This window comes from Hyperolius riggenbachi, chromosome 12 (genome assembly GCF_040937935.1).
Source record: "Hyperolius riggenbachi isolate aHypRig1 chromosome 12, aHypRig1.pri, whole genome shotgun sequence".
In the NCBI taxonomy this organism is placed as follows: domain Eukaryota; kingdom Metazoa; phylum Chordata; class Amphibia; order Anura; family Hyperoliidae; genus Hyperolius; species Hyperolius riggenbachi.
In genome coordinates, this window is record NC_090657.1 from 9,849,006 (window position 1) to 9,863,202 (window position 14,197).

General features: G+C 42.9%; 1 protein-coding gene across 1 annotated transcript in view; it reads right to left on the reverse strand.

Annotated features, from left to right (window-relative positions):
- EVPL (envoplakin) overlaps positions 1 to 14,197 on the reverse strand; it is a 140,909-nt gene that overhangs the window by 62,803 nt on the left and 63,909 nt on the right. The window contains exons 4-6 of the mRNA XM_068263073.1: positions 10,560 to 10,714; positions 5,380 to 5,503; positions 1,267 to 1,389 (exon numbers count right to left, since the gene is read on the reverse strand). Of these exons, the coding sequence (XP_068119174.1) occupies positions 1,267 to 1,389; positions 5,380 to 5,503; positions 10,560 to 10,714 (402 nt within the window). The remainder of the gene's footprint in view (positions 1 to 1,266; positions 1,390 to 5,379; positions 5,504 to 10,559; positions 10,715 to 14,197) is intronic.

The window sequence follows — 14,197 nt, forward strand, 5'->3', positions numbered from 1 at the left end:
GCATCAGCCTATGTCAGATAGATCAAATCAATCAAAATCGGCCGAAAATCGATTGAATGGGGAATTTGATAGAATCGATTTCTGATCGATCGATCGATTCTATAGAAATCGACTAGTGTATGGGCCCCTTGAGACCAGAGTGTACACTAAAAGGGTTGATACTACTATTAAAACTATTAAAACTCATATACATTGGACACGGGGCCATATGCAATTAACTTTTTCTCCTGAATTTTTCCCCCAGGAGATAATTTCTCATCTTTGATTTAAGATAACGTTTTAGCACATTGCAATAGAAAAAGTACCAGAAAGTAGGGGAAAAGTACCGTCAAAATTATTGAGAGTAATTTTTTTTTTTGCTTGCTGGTAGTTTAAAAGGCCCAAGGTCCCCGATGCGGTCGCAACCTCTGCAACCCCTATTGCCACGCACCTGCTTGATGCTTGGAAAAATTGAGGGGAAAAGAAGAGGAGTACGATAGAGGCTAAGATGGATAGACAGCATATGTGACGCTATGAACATGCCTGTGCAACTGCTGTAAGAAGCAGTGATTGACAGACACATCTGGCCCACAGAAGTACATATGGTTATGAAGATATTGCAGTTTTAGAGCAGGTGCAGAGACGAGCAACAAAATTGATCCGTGGGATGGAAGGTCTCGCTTACCAAGAAAGGTTAGATAAACTGGGTTTATTTAGTCTAGAGAAAAGACTCCTTAGAGGGGATCTAATTAACATGTATAAATACATCAGAGGGCAATATAATAGCTTGGCTGATGAGCTTTTTGTCCCTAGGCCTTCTCAAAGGACTAGAGGACATGATCTGCGCATGGAGGAAAAACGTTTTAGCCATTTATTTAGGAAAGGGTTCTTTACAGTAAGAGTGATTAAGATGTGGAATGCATTGCCACAGGAAGTCGTTATGGCAAACTCTATACCTGCATTTAAAGGGGGCTTAGATGCTTTCCTTGCGTTGAAAGACATCCATGGCTACAATTACTAGGTAATGCCTAATGATGTTGATCCAGGGATTTTATCTGATTGCCATCTGGAGTCGGGAAGGAATTTTTCCCTTTAGGGGCTAATTGGACCATGCCTTGTAAGGGTTTTTTCGCCTTTCTCTGGATCAGCAGGGATATGTGAGGGAGCAGGCTGGTGGTGTACTTTATACTGGTTGAACTCGATGGACGTATGTCTTTTTTCAACCAAAATAACTATGTAACTATGTAAGAGTTGGAGTTGATTGAACGAATGAGGAGTAAAGATTACCTGAGGCAGGTTACGGATGTCTGTCCCGTATTCATCAATCTCTCTCTGCAATATATTGTGCTCAGCAATCTGACGTTCTACATCAGCGAGGCTAGGCCCATACTGTCCAACATCTAGCGGTTTCTGTACAGGGAGTGCAGCACAGGAAAAAAATAAATGCAAAGCAACATAATACTGTCAAAACACTCCTAGGTTTCCACAAATCCGGCATTGGGAGAAAATATCCTGATGTATTGATTACAGTATTGATTACTAAACTATTTAACAAAAACCTTTGTAATGAGTGGTAAATATTGATATTCAGAATTGCTGAATTTCAATATCTTCTCAGAATACCAACTTTCCATACCATTTTCCAACTTAATACCACATTTTGTCAGTTTGAGCATTTTGCATTGAAGTCTATGGCATTAACTTTCCCAGCTGATTGCAAAGGCCCCAAATAGTATATAGTCCCTAAATGTATGTTAGGGCTACTTGTGGGAGGAAGTTACAATTTTTGAAAAAACAATGTTACAGTTTAGAGAAAACGAAGTTAAAGAGGCACTATGGCGAAAAATTGTAAAATTTAAAATATGTGCAAGCATATACAAATAAGAGGTACAGTTTTTCCAGAGTAAAATGAGCAATAAATTACGTTTCTCCTATGTTGCTGTCACTTACAGTAGGTAGTAGAAATCGGACAGAAGCGACAGGTTTTGGACTAGTCCATCTCTTCATGGGGGATTCTCAGGGATTTATTTTCAAAAGCACTTAGTGAATGGCAGTTGCTCTGTCCAACTACCAAAAAACTGTGCAGCGAGCAGGGAAGCTGGCCAGCATCATTGTCTTTAGGGAATATCTTTATATAGAAAAAAAGCCTTGCTGAGAATTTCCTGTGAAGAGATGGACTAGTCCAAAACCTGTCACTTCTGTCAGATTTCTACCACCTACTCCAACCTGAATTATCGCAAATTCTTTCTGTTTTAGGAAAGCAAACTTTTGTTTTTCTTAACATCTTAGTAAGGGGGCTTTTAGGACCATTGTAGTCCCTTACACACTCCAATGAGTTCTGGGTCACCATGAGCTTGCTGGTTAGTCTGTGCCTCTCGGATTCACAAGCCTTACTCCATAGAGCCAAATTAATCCATGCCATGCACTGATGAGCATCAAACAATCCGAAACAGTCTGTATGCATGTTGGATTATTATGGCTCTGTACAAATTAACAAGCTGACACATCATTGTATTCCAGCGGTTCTGGAGGTGTGTTTAGCTTCTAAGGGTACAATGGTTAATTTGCATATATTCAGCAGTGTTGCTCTGGGAGACATCTCAAGCTCACTCCAACCTAAATTATTAACGTTTGTTTTTCTTAAAGAGAACCCGAGGTAGTAGCACAGACTAACCAACAAGCTTATGGTGACCCCGAACTCATTGGAGTGTGTAAGGGACTACAATGGTCCTAAAAGCCCCCTTACTAAGATGTTAAAGAGAACCCGAGGTGGGTTTAAAGAATGTTATCTGCATACAGAGGCTGGATCTGCCTATACAGCCCAGCCTCTGTTGCTATCCCAAACCCCACTAAGGTCCCCCTGCACTCTGCAATCCCTCATAAATCACAGCCGTGCTGTGAGGCTGTGTTTACATCCGTAGTGTCAGTCTCAGCTGCTCCCCCACCTCCTGCATAGCTCCGGTCCCTGCCCCCGTCCCTTCTCTCCAATCAGCAGGGAGGGAAGGGATGCAGGCAGGGACTGGAGTTCTGCAGGAGGCGGGGAGAGCAGCAGACTGACACTATAGAGATAAACACAGCCAGCTCTGACAAGCTGATTTTCAGCAGCGTAGCTGTGATTTATGAGGGATTGCAGAGTGCAGGGGGACCTTATGGGGGTTTGGGATAGCAACAGAGGCTGGGCTGTATAGGCAGATCCAGCCTCTGTATGCAGATAATATTCTTCAAACCCACCTCGGGTTCTCTTTAACATCTTAGTAAGGGGGCTTTTAGGACCATTGTAGTCCCTTACACACTCCAATGAGTTCTGGGTCACCATAAGCTTGCTGGTTAGTCTGTGCTACTACCTACTGTAAGTGACAGCAACATAGGAGAAAAGTAATTTATGGCTCATTTTACTCTGGAAAAAACGTACTTCTTATTTGTCTATGTTTGCAAATATTTTAAATTTTACAATTTGTTTGCCGTTGTGCCCCTTTAAAATTTTGGTGAAGAAGCCAAGTAAGGTGTAGTTACAGTGGTTTTTGGTTTATTGCCACCCCAAATGCTTCAATCGTCAATAGATTTATTTTCTCAGTCAATAAAATGTTTAAAATGAAAAAAGAAATTATGCATTTGAAAGCAAAATAAATAATTGAACATGAAAGCGTGAGTCCCTCTTCGAAAGATCTTTTTAACCCTTTGTTTCTCATACAGGTTGCTAATTTCCAGAACCTGTAAGCCTGGGGTTCCGCTCCCTGGATAATACCAACCCACATGATACCAAAGACTGAAAATACTGTTTTCACTTTTACACCTTTGTGGAAAGATTATTACAACCGGGCAACCTTGTCTAATATAACTGCATTCATTTTGTTGAAGAGCATTGCCTTTCCTGGGCATTGTAAGGCCCCATTCACATTTAGAAGTGCAAAACGATGTCGATTTTTGCTGGCGTTTTGCGGGAGTGATTTTTCTGCGAGTTCACGTGGAAAAAATCACTGGACAGTGCAGCGATTTCTCCACGATCGTGTTTAGCGCTTTTATAGCACTGAAACGCGATCGCGGGGAAATCGCCTGAAAATGGTGCAGGCTACACGTTTGCGTTTCATGATTTTGATCGATTTGCAGCTATTAGCGCAAATCGCCCAAGTAAGAACAGGCCCATAGGGTTTTATTACACTAGCGCTTTCAAAAGCACTAGTGTTTAAGCGTTTTGCCAAAATCGCCGGCAAAACGCTCAAGTGTGAATGGGGCCTAAGAAGGAGTCATATGAGAGTGAGGAGATTCTCCATGCAGCCTGCTATTACCACTTTAGTTGCAGTAAAGGTATGAGTTTAAATTAGCTGCGGTAGTTTCTGAATCACACGCCTGGACCAAGCATGCATCTAATCCAGTCAGTTTTTTATTGTTGTTGTCAGAAACATCTGATCTTCATGCTTGTTCAAGGTCTATGGTTCAAAGTATTAGAGGCAAAGGATTAACAGGACAGCCAGGCTACTGGTGTTGTTTAAAAATAAATAAAAATGGCAGCCTCCATATACCTCTCACTTCAGATTCCCTTAATCAGAATTATTACGTTTTTTCAATGTGTGGGCCTATTTATTTATTTTTTGTACGGTTTGTGGGGCTCGGCCAGAGGTTCTTATGTACCCCTATACCCAATTCACCAGGAAGGGGGAGGTAGGAGACACCAAGACTCTCCTTGATATTAAAAGGGACTTCCAGAATCCACCATTAGTCAATACCAGGGCATACCTCCACATGGGTAGTTGTAGTTACCCCCAAATCTTTCTTGGATCTGGAGGTGGAGATGAGCCACTTGTCCATAACCCTGGACAGGAGTGCTCTGTGAATGGAGAAAAGACTTCAAATGGGGGGTCCATTTGCAGAGTGCCATCAATTGTATGGACCGGTTGGGTTGTATGTTCGCATTTCTCTGTGAAATACCAATTTCACATGAGGACAAGGAGCATTAGGAGGGAGGACGACAAGCTGTGCATTTTTTTTTTACTGTTTTTTGAAATGTGTATTATCTTTTTACATTTTAAATGTTTCACCAGTTGACTCTGGAAATTAATCTGTAGGAGACTGAAGCATGGGGATGCTAATAAACTTAAACAAAACAAAAAAAGAAAAAAAGGGCTAAACCCCATCCCTACTGGTTTTAAAAACATTTTCTCACAAAACTTCTAACTTTGGTCTTAGCAAAAAATAATAATTCCTTCTTGCATGTAAATGTAATGCAAGCTGTATGGAGCTTGGGGAGAGCCTTTTCGCTTCACAAAAGGCAATTAAAAATTCCCAGCTCTAGACTGTTATGAATAAAACATGACTTTGGTTAGAGTTCTAGAATTTTGCTGATATTTTACAGTACACAATATTTCTTCAGAAAACTTCCCATCTCTACTGAGAGGACTGTACCTTCTTACTGTCCAGGATTTGTGGCCAGTTCACTTTGGGTTCAGGGGTTGCAATGTTGAATTTTTCATAGACTTCTCTGTATTCAGCACACTCACCACTTAGACGCTCATGCAGCTGGCGGATGCTGGGCACAAAATCGAAAAGATAAATACTTATTTCATTGCAAAGAGATCTTAAATTTCAAACAAAACCACACAGTTTACAATAGTTTGTCAGGTGTTCCCATTAAGCGAGTATTGCTCCTTCAAGTTGAACCTGAGATACACATAACACAAGGACTTATACTTACCTTAGGCTTCTTCCAGCCCCATGTAGCTTTACCTATCCTGATCTTTGTTGGTAAAGTAATATCTCTATCATTTAGTATCTTGTCCAAATTTGCCATAGCATTCCTTTCAAGAAACACATATTTCCTAATCTCATGGCTGCAGTCACCATCTGATTGTGACTGTCTGTCTGTCTCAGGAAGATGAAATCTGTAACAACTTCGACTTTTCCCCAACTATTTACAGATGGTTCATTGGAGCAGGTGAAATAACTTCAGTTTTCTTGATGTTAAAGAGACTCTGAAGCGAGAATAAATCTCGCTTCAGAGCTCATAGTTAGCAGGGGCATGTGTGCCCCTGCTAAACCGCCGCTATAGCGCCGCTAAACGGGGGTCCCTTCACCCCCAAACCCACCCCCGCAAAACTTGGTCATAGATTTAGTCGTAAAAAATTTTTCTTCCTGGAGGCAGGGCTAACGGCTGCAGCCCTGCCTCCAGTCGCGTCTATCAGACGCGCATCGCCGCCTCTCCCCCGCCCCTCTCAGTGATGGAAGACTGAGAGGGGCGGGGGAGAGGCGGAGATACGCGCTGACAGATGCGCGTGGGGCAGGTCTGCGGCAGTTAGCCCTGCCCCAATGCGGAAGCGCTCCCCGGCTGCACGGAGGGGATTTGGGGGTGAAGGGACCCCCGTTAAGCCGCGGGATAGTGGCGTTTTAGCAGAGGCACACATGCCCCTGCTATCTATGAGGTCTGAAGCGAGATTTATTCTCACTTCAGACTCTCTTTAAGCGGCAGACCAGCTTTGGCATTTTCTTGTTTGACATTCATGACTATGCACTTCAACTCTTCCTCAATTTCAGCAATTTTTAATACCAGCATGTTACTCATCCAAACCATCGTTCTGCATTTCATATTCAACATACAAGCTAAATAAATATGGAGCCAAAATGCAACCTTTCACACTTCTTTGACAATTGTAAACCAGTCAGTTATTCCATACACTGTTCTAACTCTTGCTACTTGGTTTGTATATACAGGGGGTGCAGAATTATTAGGCAAGTTGTATTTTTGAGGAATAATTGTATTATTGAACAACAACCATGTTCTCAATGAACCCAAAAAACTCATTAATATCAAAGCTGAATATTTTTGAAAGTAGTTTTTAGTTTGTTTTTAGTTTTAGCTATTTTAGGGGGATATCTGTGTGTGCAGGTGACTATTACTGTGCATAATTATTAGGCAACTTAACAAAAAACAAATATATACCCATTTCAATTATTTATTTTTACCAGTGAAACCAATATAACATCTCAACATTCACAAATATACATTTCTGACATTCAAAAACAAAAACAAATCAGTGACCAATATAGCCACCTTTCTTTGGAAGGACACTCAAAAGTCTGCCATCCATGGATTCTGTCAGTGTTTTGATCTGTTCACCATCAACATTGCGTGCAGCAGCAACCACAGCCTCCCAGACACTGTTCAGAGAGGTGTACTGTTTTCCCTCCTTGTAAATCTCACATTTTATGATGGACCACAGGTTCTCAATGGGGTTCAGATCTGGTGAACAAGGAGGCCATGTCATTAGTTTTTCTTCTTTTATACCCTTTCTTGCCAGCCATGCTGTGGAGTACTTGGATGCGTGTGATGGAGCATTGTCCTGCATGAAAATCATGTTTTTCTTGAAGGATGCAGACTTCTTCCTGTACCACTGCTTGAAGAAGGTGTCTTCCAGAAACTGGCAGTAGGACTGGGAGTTGAGCTTGACTCCATCCTCAACCCGAAAAGGCCCCACAAGCTCATCTTTGATGATACCAGCCCAAACCAGTACTCCACCTCCACCTTGCTGGCATCTGAGTCGGACTGGAGCTCTCTGCCCTTTACCAATCCATTCATCTGGCCCATCAAGACTCACTCTGATTTCATCAGTCCATAAAACCTTAGAAAAATCAGTCTTGAGATATTTCTTGGCCCAGTCTTGACATTTCAGCTTGTGTGTCTTGTTCAGTGGTGGTCGTCTTTCAGCCTTTCTTACCTTGGCCATGTCTCTGAGTATTGCACAACTTGTGCTTTTGGGCACTCCAGTGATGTTGCAGCTCTGAAATATGGCCAAACTGGTGGCAAGTGGCATCTTGGCAGCTGCACGCTTGACTTTTCTCAGTTCATGAGCAGTTATTTTGCGCCTTGGTTTTTCCACACGCTTTTTGCGACCCTGTTGACTATTTTGAATGAAACGCTTGATTGTTCGATGATCACGCTTCAGAAGCTTTGCAATTTTAAGAGTGCTGCATCCCTCTGCAAGATATCTCACTATTTTTGACTTTTCTGAGCCTGTCAAGTCCTTCTTTTGACCCATTTTGCCAAAGGAAAGGAAGTTGCCTAATAATTATGCACACCTGATATAGGGTGTTGATGTCATTAGACCACACCCCTTCTCATTACAGAGATGCACATCACCTAATATGCTTAATTGGTAGTAGGCTTTCGAACCTATACAGCTTGGAGTAAGACAACATGCATAAAGAGGATGATGTGGTCAAAATACTCATTTGCCTAATAATTCTGCACTCCCTGTAGATTCCTCCAAAGGCAAATGAGATGGCCTGGCATCCCCATGCCATGAGAATCTGCCTCAGGCTATCATGATCTACACAGTCAAAAGCTTTTGAATAGTTAATAAAGCAAAAGTAGACATTCTTCTGGAATGTCCTTGCTTTCTCTAGTATCCATCAAATATTGGGATTATGATCCCTTGTGCCTCTCCCTCTTCTAAATTGCACATCTGGCAGGTCTTGCTTCATATATTTCTTCAGTCTTGCTTGTATTAATTTGAGCGTTGCCGTGCTAGAATATAAGATACGTGCAATTGTTTGATACTTTGAGCACTCTTTGGCATTCTGTATATTCTTGCCATCTCTTATTAACATCCTCTGCTTCTGTCAGATCTTTTCCATCTTTCTCTTTCACCATTTCCATTATTGCATGGAAAGTTCCCTTGATGTTGCCAATCTTCTTATAAAGATCTCTGGTCTTCCCCATCACATTGTCGATTTCTCTTTCCTTGCACTGTTAGTTCAGATAAGTTTCCTTATCTCCGCGTGCAATTCTCTGGAACTCTGCATTAAGCTGAATAAATGTTTCTTTGTGTCCATTGGCCTTTGCATTCCACCTTTCCTCAGCAACTTTTAAAGCCACAGTAGACAACCATTTTGCCTTTTAATTGTTTTTTATTGCAGCTTCTTGGACAATATCACGTTCTTCTGTCCATAGTTCCCCTGGCATTCTGTCTACCAGATCTAATCCTCTAATCCTATTCTTCACCTCCATTGTTAAGTCAAGAGTCTGCAGGAAGGACTATTTCTACTACACATAAAATTAGTTACATCTCATAAGCTTATTTTCATTTTAGGTTTGCGTTAACTAATTTAATGCCCATTGGTGGATGCCATGTAGACTATGCCCCATGTGCAATTAAGGGAGGCGCTTAGTACAGACCCAGACAACAAATGCTATATACTCCTATCTGAACTGCCTGAGGAAGTGGGGTCACGCCCACGAAACGCGCTGTAATTTTGTGGAGTGTATGAATACATTTTGTGTTATACTTAAAAAAGTACTGATATATCTGTGTCCTTTGGAGTGGCTAGATGTCCACCTCTACCACGTCCATGTTTTCAACTTTTTACTACATGATTTTATTCTATTGGCACCTCTGTTCACCTGCATCTACTAATAGTCCACCCTTGGTGGAAGGGCAGAATACGTTCTATGTTTCTTCCTATCTACAGAGAGCAACTTCTTATTCCTGAGTGGGGACAGGTTTGTTCTCCCCACCTGTCGTCACAGTGATTGCCTGCGAGGTAACCCTGGTTTGTGAGTATTCTATACTTACTTTTCACCTCTCCTCCCTTGATCCATACATACTACACTATATTGGGCTCTCGGTGTCCTTGTGTTCTTCATGTGCAATTAACTCTTTCTCCTGAGTTTTCTTCTAAGTGATATTTTCAGAGTTTGTCAATAAAATGCAGCTTCAACCATCAGCAAACAAGAACATATTCAAAATCATTTTAATGATAGTACTTTTTCACCTGCTTTTGGAACTTTTTACATTTCCCTGGTAGTGTAGTGCCCCCTCTCTCATCCCTTATTGTGGTCCCTGGTTGTGTTCCATGATAGTCTAGTAGTCCTTCCTCTCCCCTAATGCTGGTTCCTGGTAGTCTAGTGGTCATTCCTCCTTTCCCCTTAGAATATTCAGCAGTGATGCCCTGGGAGACATCTCAAGCTCACTCCAACCTGAATTATCGCAAATTCTTTCTGTTTTAGGAAAGCAAACTTGTTTTTCTTAACATCTTAGTAAGGGGGCTTTTAGGACCATTGTAGTCCCTTACACACTCCAATGAGTTCTGGGTCACCATGAGCGTGCTGGTTAGTCTGTACCTCTCGGTGTTACAAGTCCTACTCCATAGAGCCAAATTAATCCATGCCATGCACTGATGAGGATCAAACAATCCAAAACAGTCTGTATGGCGCTGTACAAATTAACAAGCTGACACATCATTGCAATCCAGCCGTTCTGGAGGTGTGTTTAGCTTCTAAGGGTAGAATGGTTAATTTGCATATATTCAGCAGTGATGCATTGGGAGACATCTCAAGCTCACTCCAACCTGAATTATCGCAAATTCTTTCTGTTTTAGGAAAGCAAACTTTTGTTTTCCATAGAAAAAAATAAAACATTGGGCAGAATGGTTAACTGCTTCCTGTTGTAACATTCATTTACATCAGCTGGCTGATGATTACTTTTTGTACACTTCCCTTACCTGATACTGCTGTATCTGCAATAATACCATATGCTATATTACTCTATTGCTGACACTTTTGCTAGTCACATTTTGCACGCCTCACTTACTCCTTGTCTATCTCTTCTGCCTGGGGGTGTCCATATCTCTTAGCTTTGTCCACATCCAGGAAAAGATCTTTCAGTAGAAGTTCAGATTCTTTCAGGCTTTTGGCATTTTCCTGCTGATGCTCAAATGCTTTCTTCACAGCATAATTGCCGGCATCCTATCAAGATAAGAGAGGCAACTATAAGAATAGATCAAAATAATGAGCTCAATAAAGAAGAGCTGAAATACAGTATATTGCTGTTTTAAACTGAAGTGGCAATTGTGTGTTTAGATAAAAGGCATTCCCCACTAGGACCACCACCAGCTTTACCTGGACCTAGCAAACATTTGCTATAGCAGCATAGAGGGTGATATAGCGGCTGGGAACGCGGAGAATCACTCACGTTCCCAGCCTGTCGCCGAACCCGGAAGTAGCCGCCGGCGGGGACAGGAGGATCGGAGCGAGGCTGCGAGGGCACCATACAGCTTCAGGGGGCTGAGGGATGCCCCGGGTGAGTAAAAATCATTTTTTAATTTTCACTTAAGTATCCCTTTAAGGCACCACAGCTGACTCTGCCTGGGGGACATCCCTAAAATAGATCCGGGGGGCACGTGCCACTGATATTTGGGGCTAGCCACGCCCCTGTTGCTGGCTATGTATGAGACTCAGTGCACCTAACAGTTGCCTAAGCAAAAGTAGTAGTTCTGTGTTTACAGTTATTTTTAGGATCCTGTCTTTTCCTGTTTGATTTCATGTTTTACAAGTGCGTAAAGCTACTTACAAACATCCTTCGTGATCTGAGAAGGATTATGATACAAACATGCTGCTTTGGAAGACTTTTCTGTTCATAGTTTTGATTTTCTCATTACCGTACCTTGTGTCAGAGCATTTCACATTTTAACAACTCAAAATACAAAGGAGCCTTTCTTTCTATATGTAAAATCTTCTTCATATGCAGTCCTGTGTTATTTCTGCAATAAAAAGATCATGCAACAGGACTTTTTTTTATTGACCTTTGATAAACAGGGTGGTAAATAATTATTTGATCCCATGCTAACTTTTTAAATTTGCCTACTTATAAAGTAACAAATATTTTATAATTTGTATGGTAGTTTAAAAAAAAACAACAACTAAAAAAAACACAAATATTTTAATTAGTTTGAAAATAAGCAGCATTTCCATCACATTGAAGATGTGCAACAATCAAAACATTCTGGAAAAAGTACGCCTGACAAACTCACTGCTATACCTCCCAACGTTTTGAGATACCGTATATACTCGGATACAAGTCGACCCCGTGTATAAGTCGACCCCCAAATTTGATCCCCAAAAGCTGGTATTTCTCCAAGTCTCAAGTATAAGTCGGCCTAGGAAAGTTGATGGCTGCAGGTGGGGACTAGGAGGGGTTACTGGCTCTGCACTTGGGGTCCAGAAGTAATGCCTGCCTTTGGGGAACAGGAGAAGTTAATGGCTGTAGTGCATAAAACTCTGCAGCCATTAACTCCTCCTGGTCCCCAGGTGCTGCTTCAGCTTTTCACTGTTTAACTCATTTTGTTCTGCATTCTGTATGCAGATCGGATATCCTGAGTACTATGGCCAGTTTTCCCTATAAACTCCCCCTCCAGCCGCTATTGTGCCTGCCATTCTCTCTCTCCCCGGGTGGCCCCTCTCTCCCCTGTGTTTAGTGAATGCCCCTCTCTAGCTCTCCCTCCCGCCTCCTCCTAATTATAATTGTGGCCAGTTTTCCCTATAAACTCCCCCTCCCCTTCCAGCCGCTATGGTGCCTGCCGTTCTCTCTCCCCGGGTGGCCCCTCTCTCCCCCGTGTTCAGTGAATGAATGCAGTGTAGAAAGCTGACATACGTTACCTAATCCACCGCTGCGCGCTGTGTCCTTTGATCTCCTCTTCGCTCATGCCGGCGAGCATATTATAGCGTCTCTCCTGCTTCCAGTACCATGTGACATCGGGAGTCACATGGTACTGAAGCAGGAGAGACGCTATAGTATGCTCGCCGGCATGAGCGAAGAGGAGATCAAAGGACACAGCGCGCAGCGATGGATTAGGTAACGTATGTCAGCTTTCTACACTGCATTCATTCACTGAACACGGGGGAGAGAGGGGCCAGAACGGCAGGCACCATAGCGGCTGGAAGGGGAGGGGGAGTTTATAGGGAAAACTGGCCACAATTATAATTAGGAGGAGGCAGGAGGGAGGGAGAGCTAGAGAGGGGCAGTGCAGTGTAGAGTAGTGAGGAGAAAGGGGCACCCCGACCTCGGCTACAAGTTTGGAAATTTAGGGCTGACGCGACTATAAGTCGACCCCCCCACTTTTAAATTGTGAGTCAGTCCTAAATTTCTCGACTTGTAGCCGAGTATATACGGTAAGAGAGAGAAACACTTAAGCCACACCCCTAACCATGCCGCTGCCACACCCCCTAGTCATGCATACCATAAAGATTCCATAAGAAAAATATGTAGTTTTATAATTCAAACCACACTGGTCCTTTCTATCCTGGTTCATTTTCCAACATTTTTAACATTTGAAAATAAGAAATGTATCAATTTAAATGGTGGGAATAAAGTTTAAAGTCAACACACATTTTTCAATAGAAAAATACATATATTTACTTAGACATGTACATCAAAGCTTTTGAGCTGCAGCCACTAGAGCACAGGTGTGGAACTCCAGGCCTAGAGGGCCAGATCCATGCCAGTGTTTAGGATGGACTGAGAAAGAAAGGAATGTGTTCTACCTGATGGACCGCACCTTCCCTGATTCCGACCCAGCAATTCATCTGAGCTGTATTAAAAATGTGTGAGGATCTCGGCCCTCGTAGGACCGGTTTGACGTACCTGCACTAGGGTGTGCTCTATAGGCAGTAGCAGTGTTAAGTGGCCATACACTGGTGGATTTGCCATAAGATTCGACCAACAGATAGATCCCTCTCTGATCGAATCTGATCAGAGAGGGATCGTATGGCCACCTTTACTGCAAACAGATTGTGAATCGATTTCAGCCTGAAACCGATCACAATCTGTGGAGCTGCTGCCCCCGCCCTCCCGCATACATGACCTGATCCGGCCGGCGCGAGTCTCCTGTCACCGCTGTCTTCTTCTTCTCCACTCCGGCTCCTGAACTTCCTGTCCAGGGGAAGTTTAAACAGTAGAGGGCGTTCTACTGTTTAAACTTCCTGCCGGGACAGGAAGTTCTGTGTAGCTCTGGAGCCCGAAGCCCGAAGAAGACCAGGGGACTCACGCCGGCTGGAGCAGGTAATGTATTACCTGCTGTATTGCATCGGTCGTCGGGCAATCGAACGCCGCTAACGACGCACTCCCGACCCGCCGGCGACCGAGAAAAATCTTCCGCACGGATGGGTCGGAATCGACGGGTACGATCGATTTCGGACAGAAATCGATCGTTCTGTCAGCGGTGTGCGCGGCGATTTCACAGCCATTTCGATTACTGTGATCGAAACGACTGTATATCGGCGGGAAAATCGTTAGGTGTATGGGCCCCTTTAGGGAGTCCAGCCCAAGTTCTACTACTGAATATGTGTTGGCTTATTGAACAGTTAAGAGCCGAGATTCGAACCCTGGTCTCCTGCGTCAGAGGCAGAGCCCTTAACCAGTACACCATCCAGCCTCGAAAGATATAGAAAAGA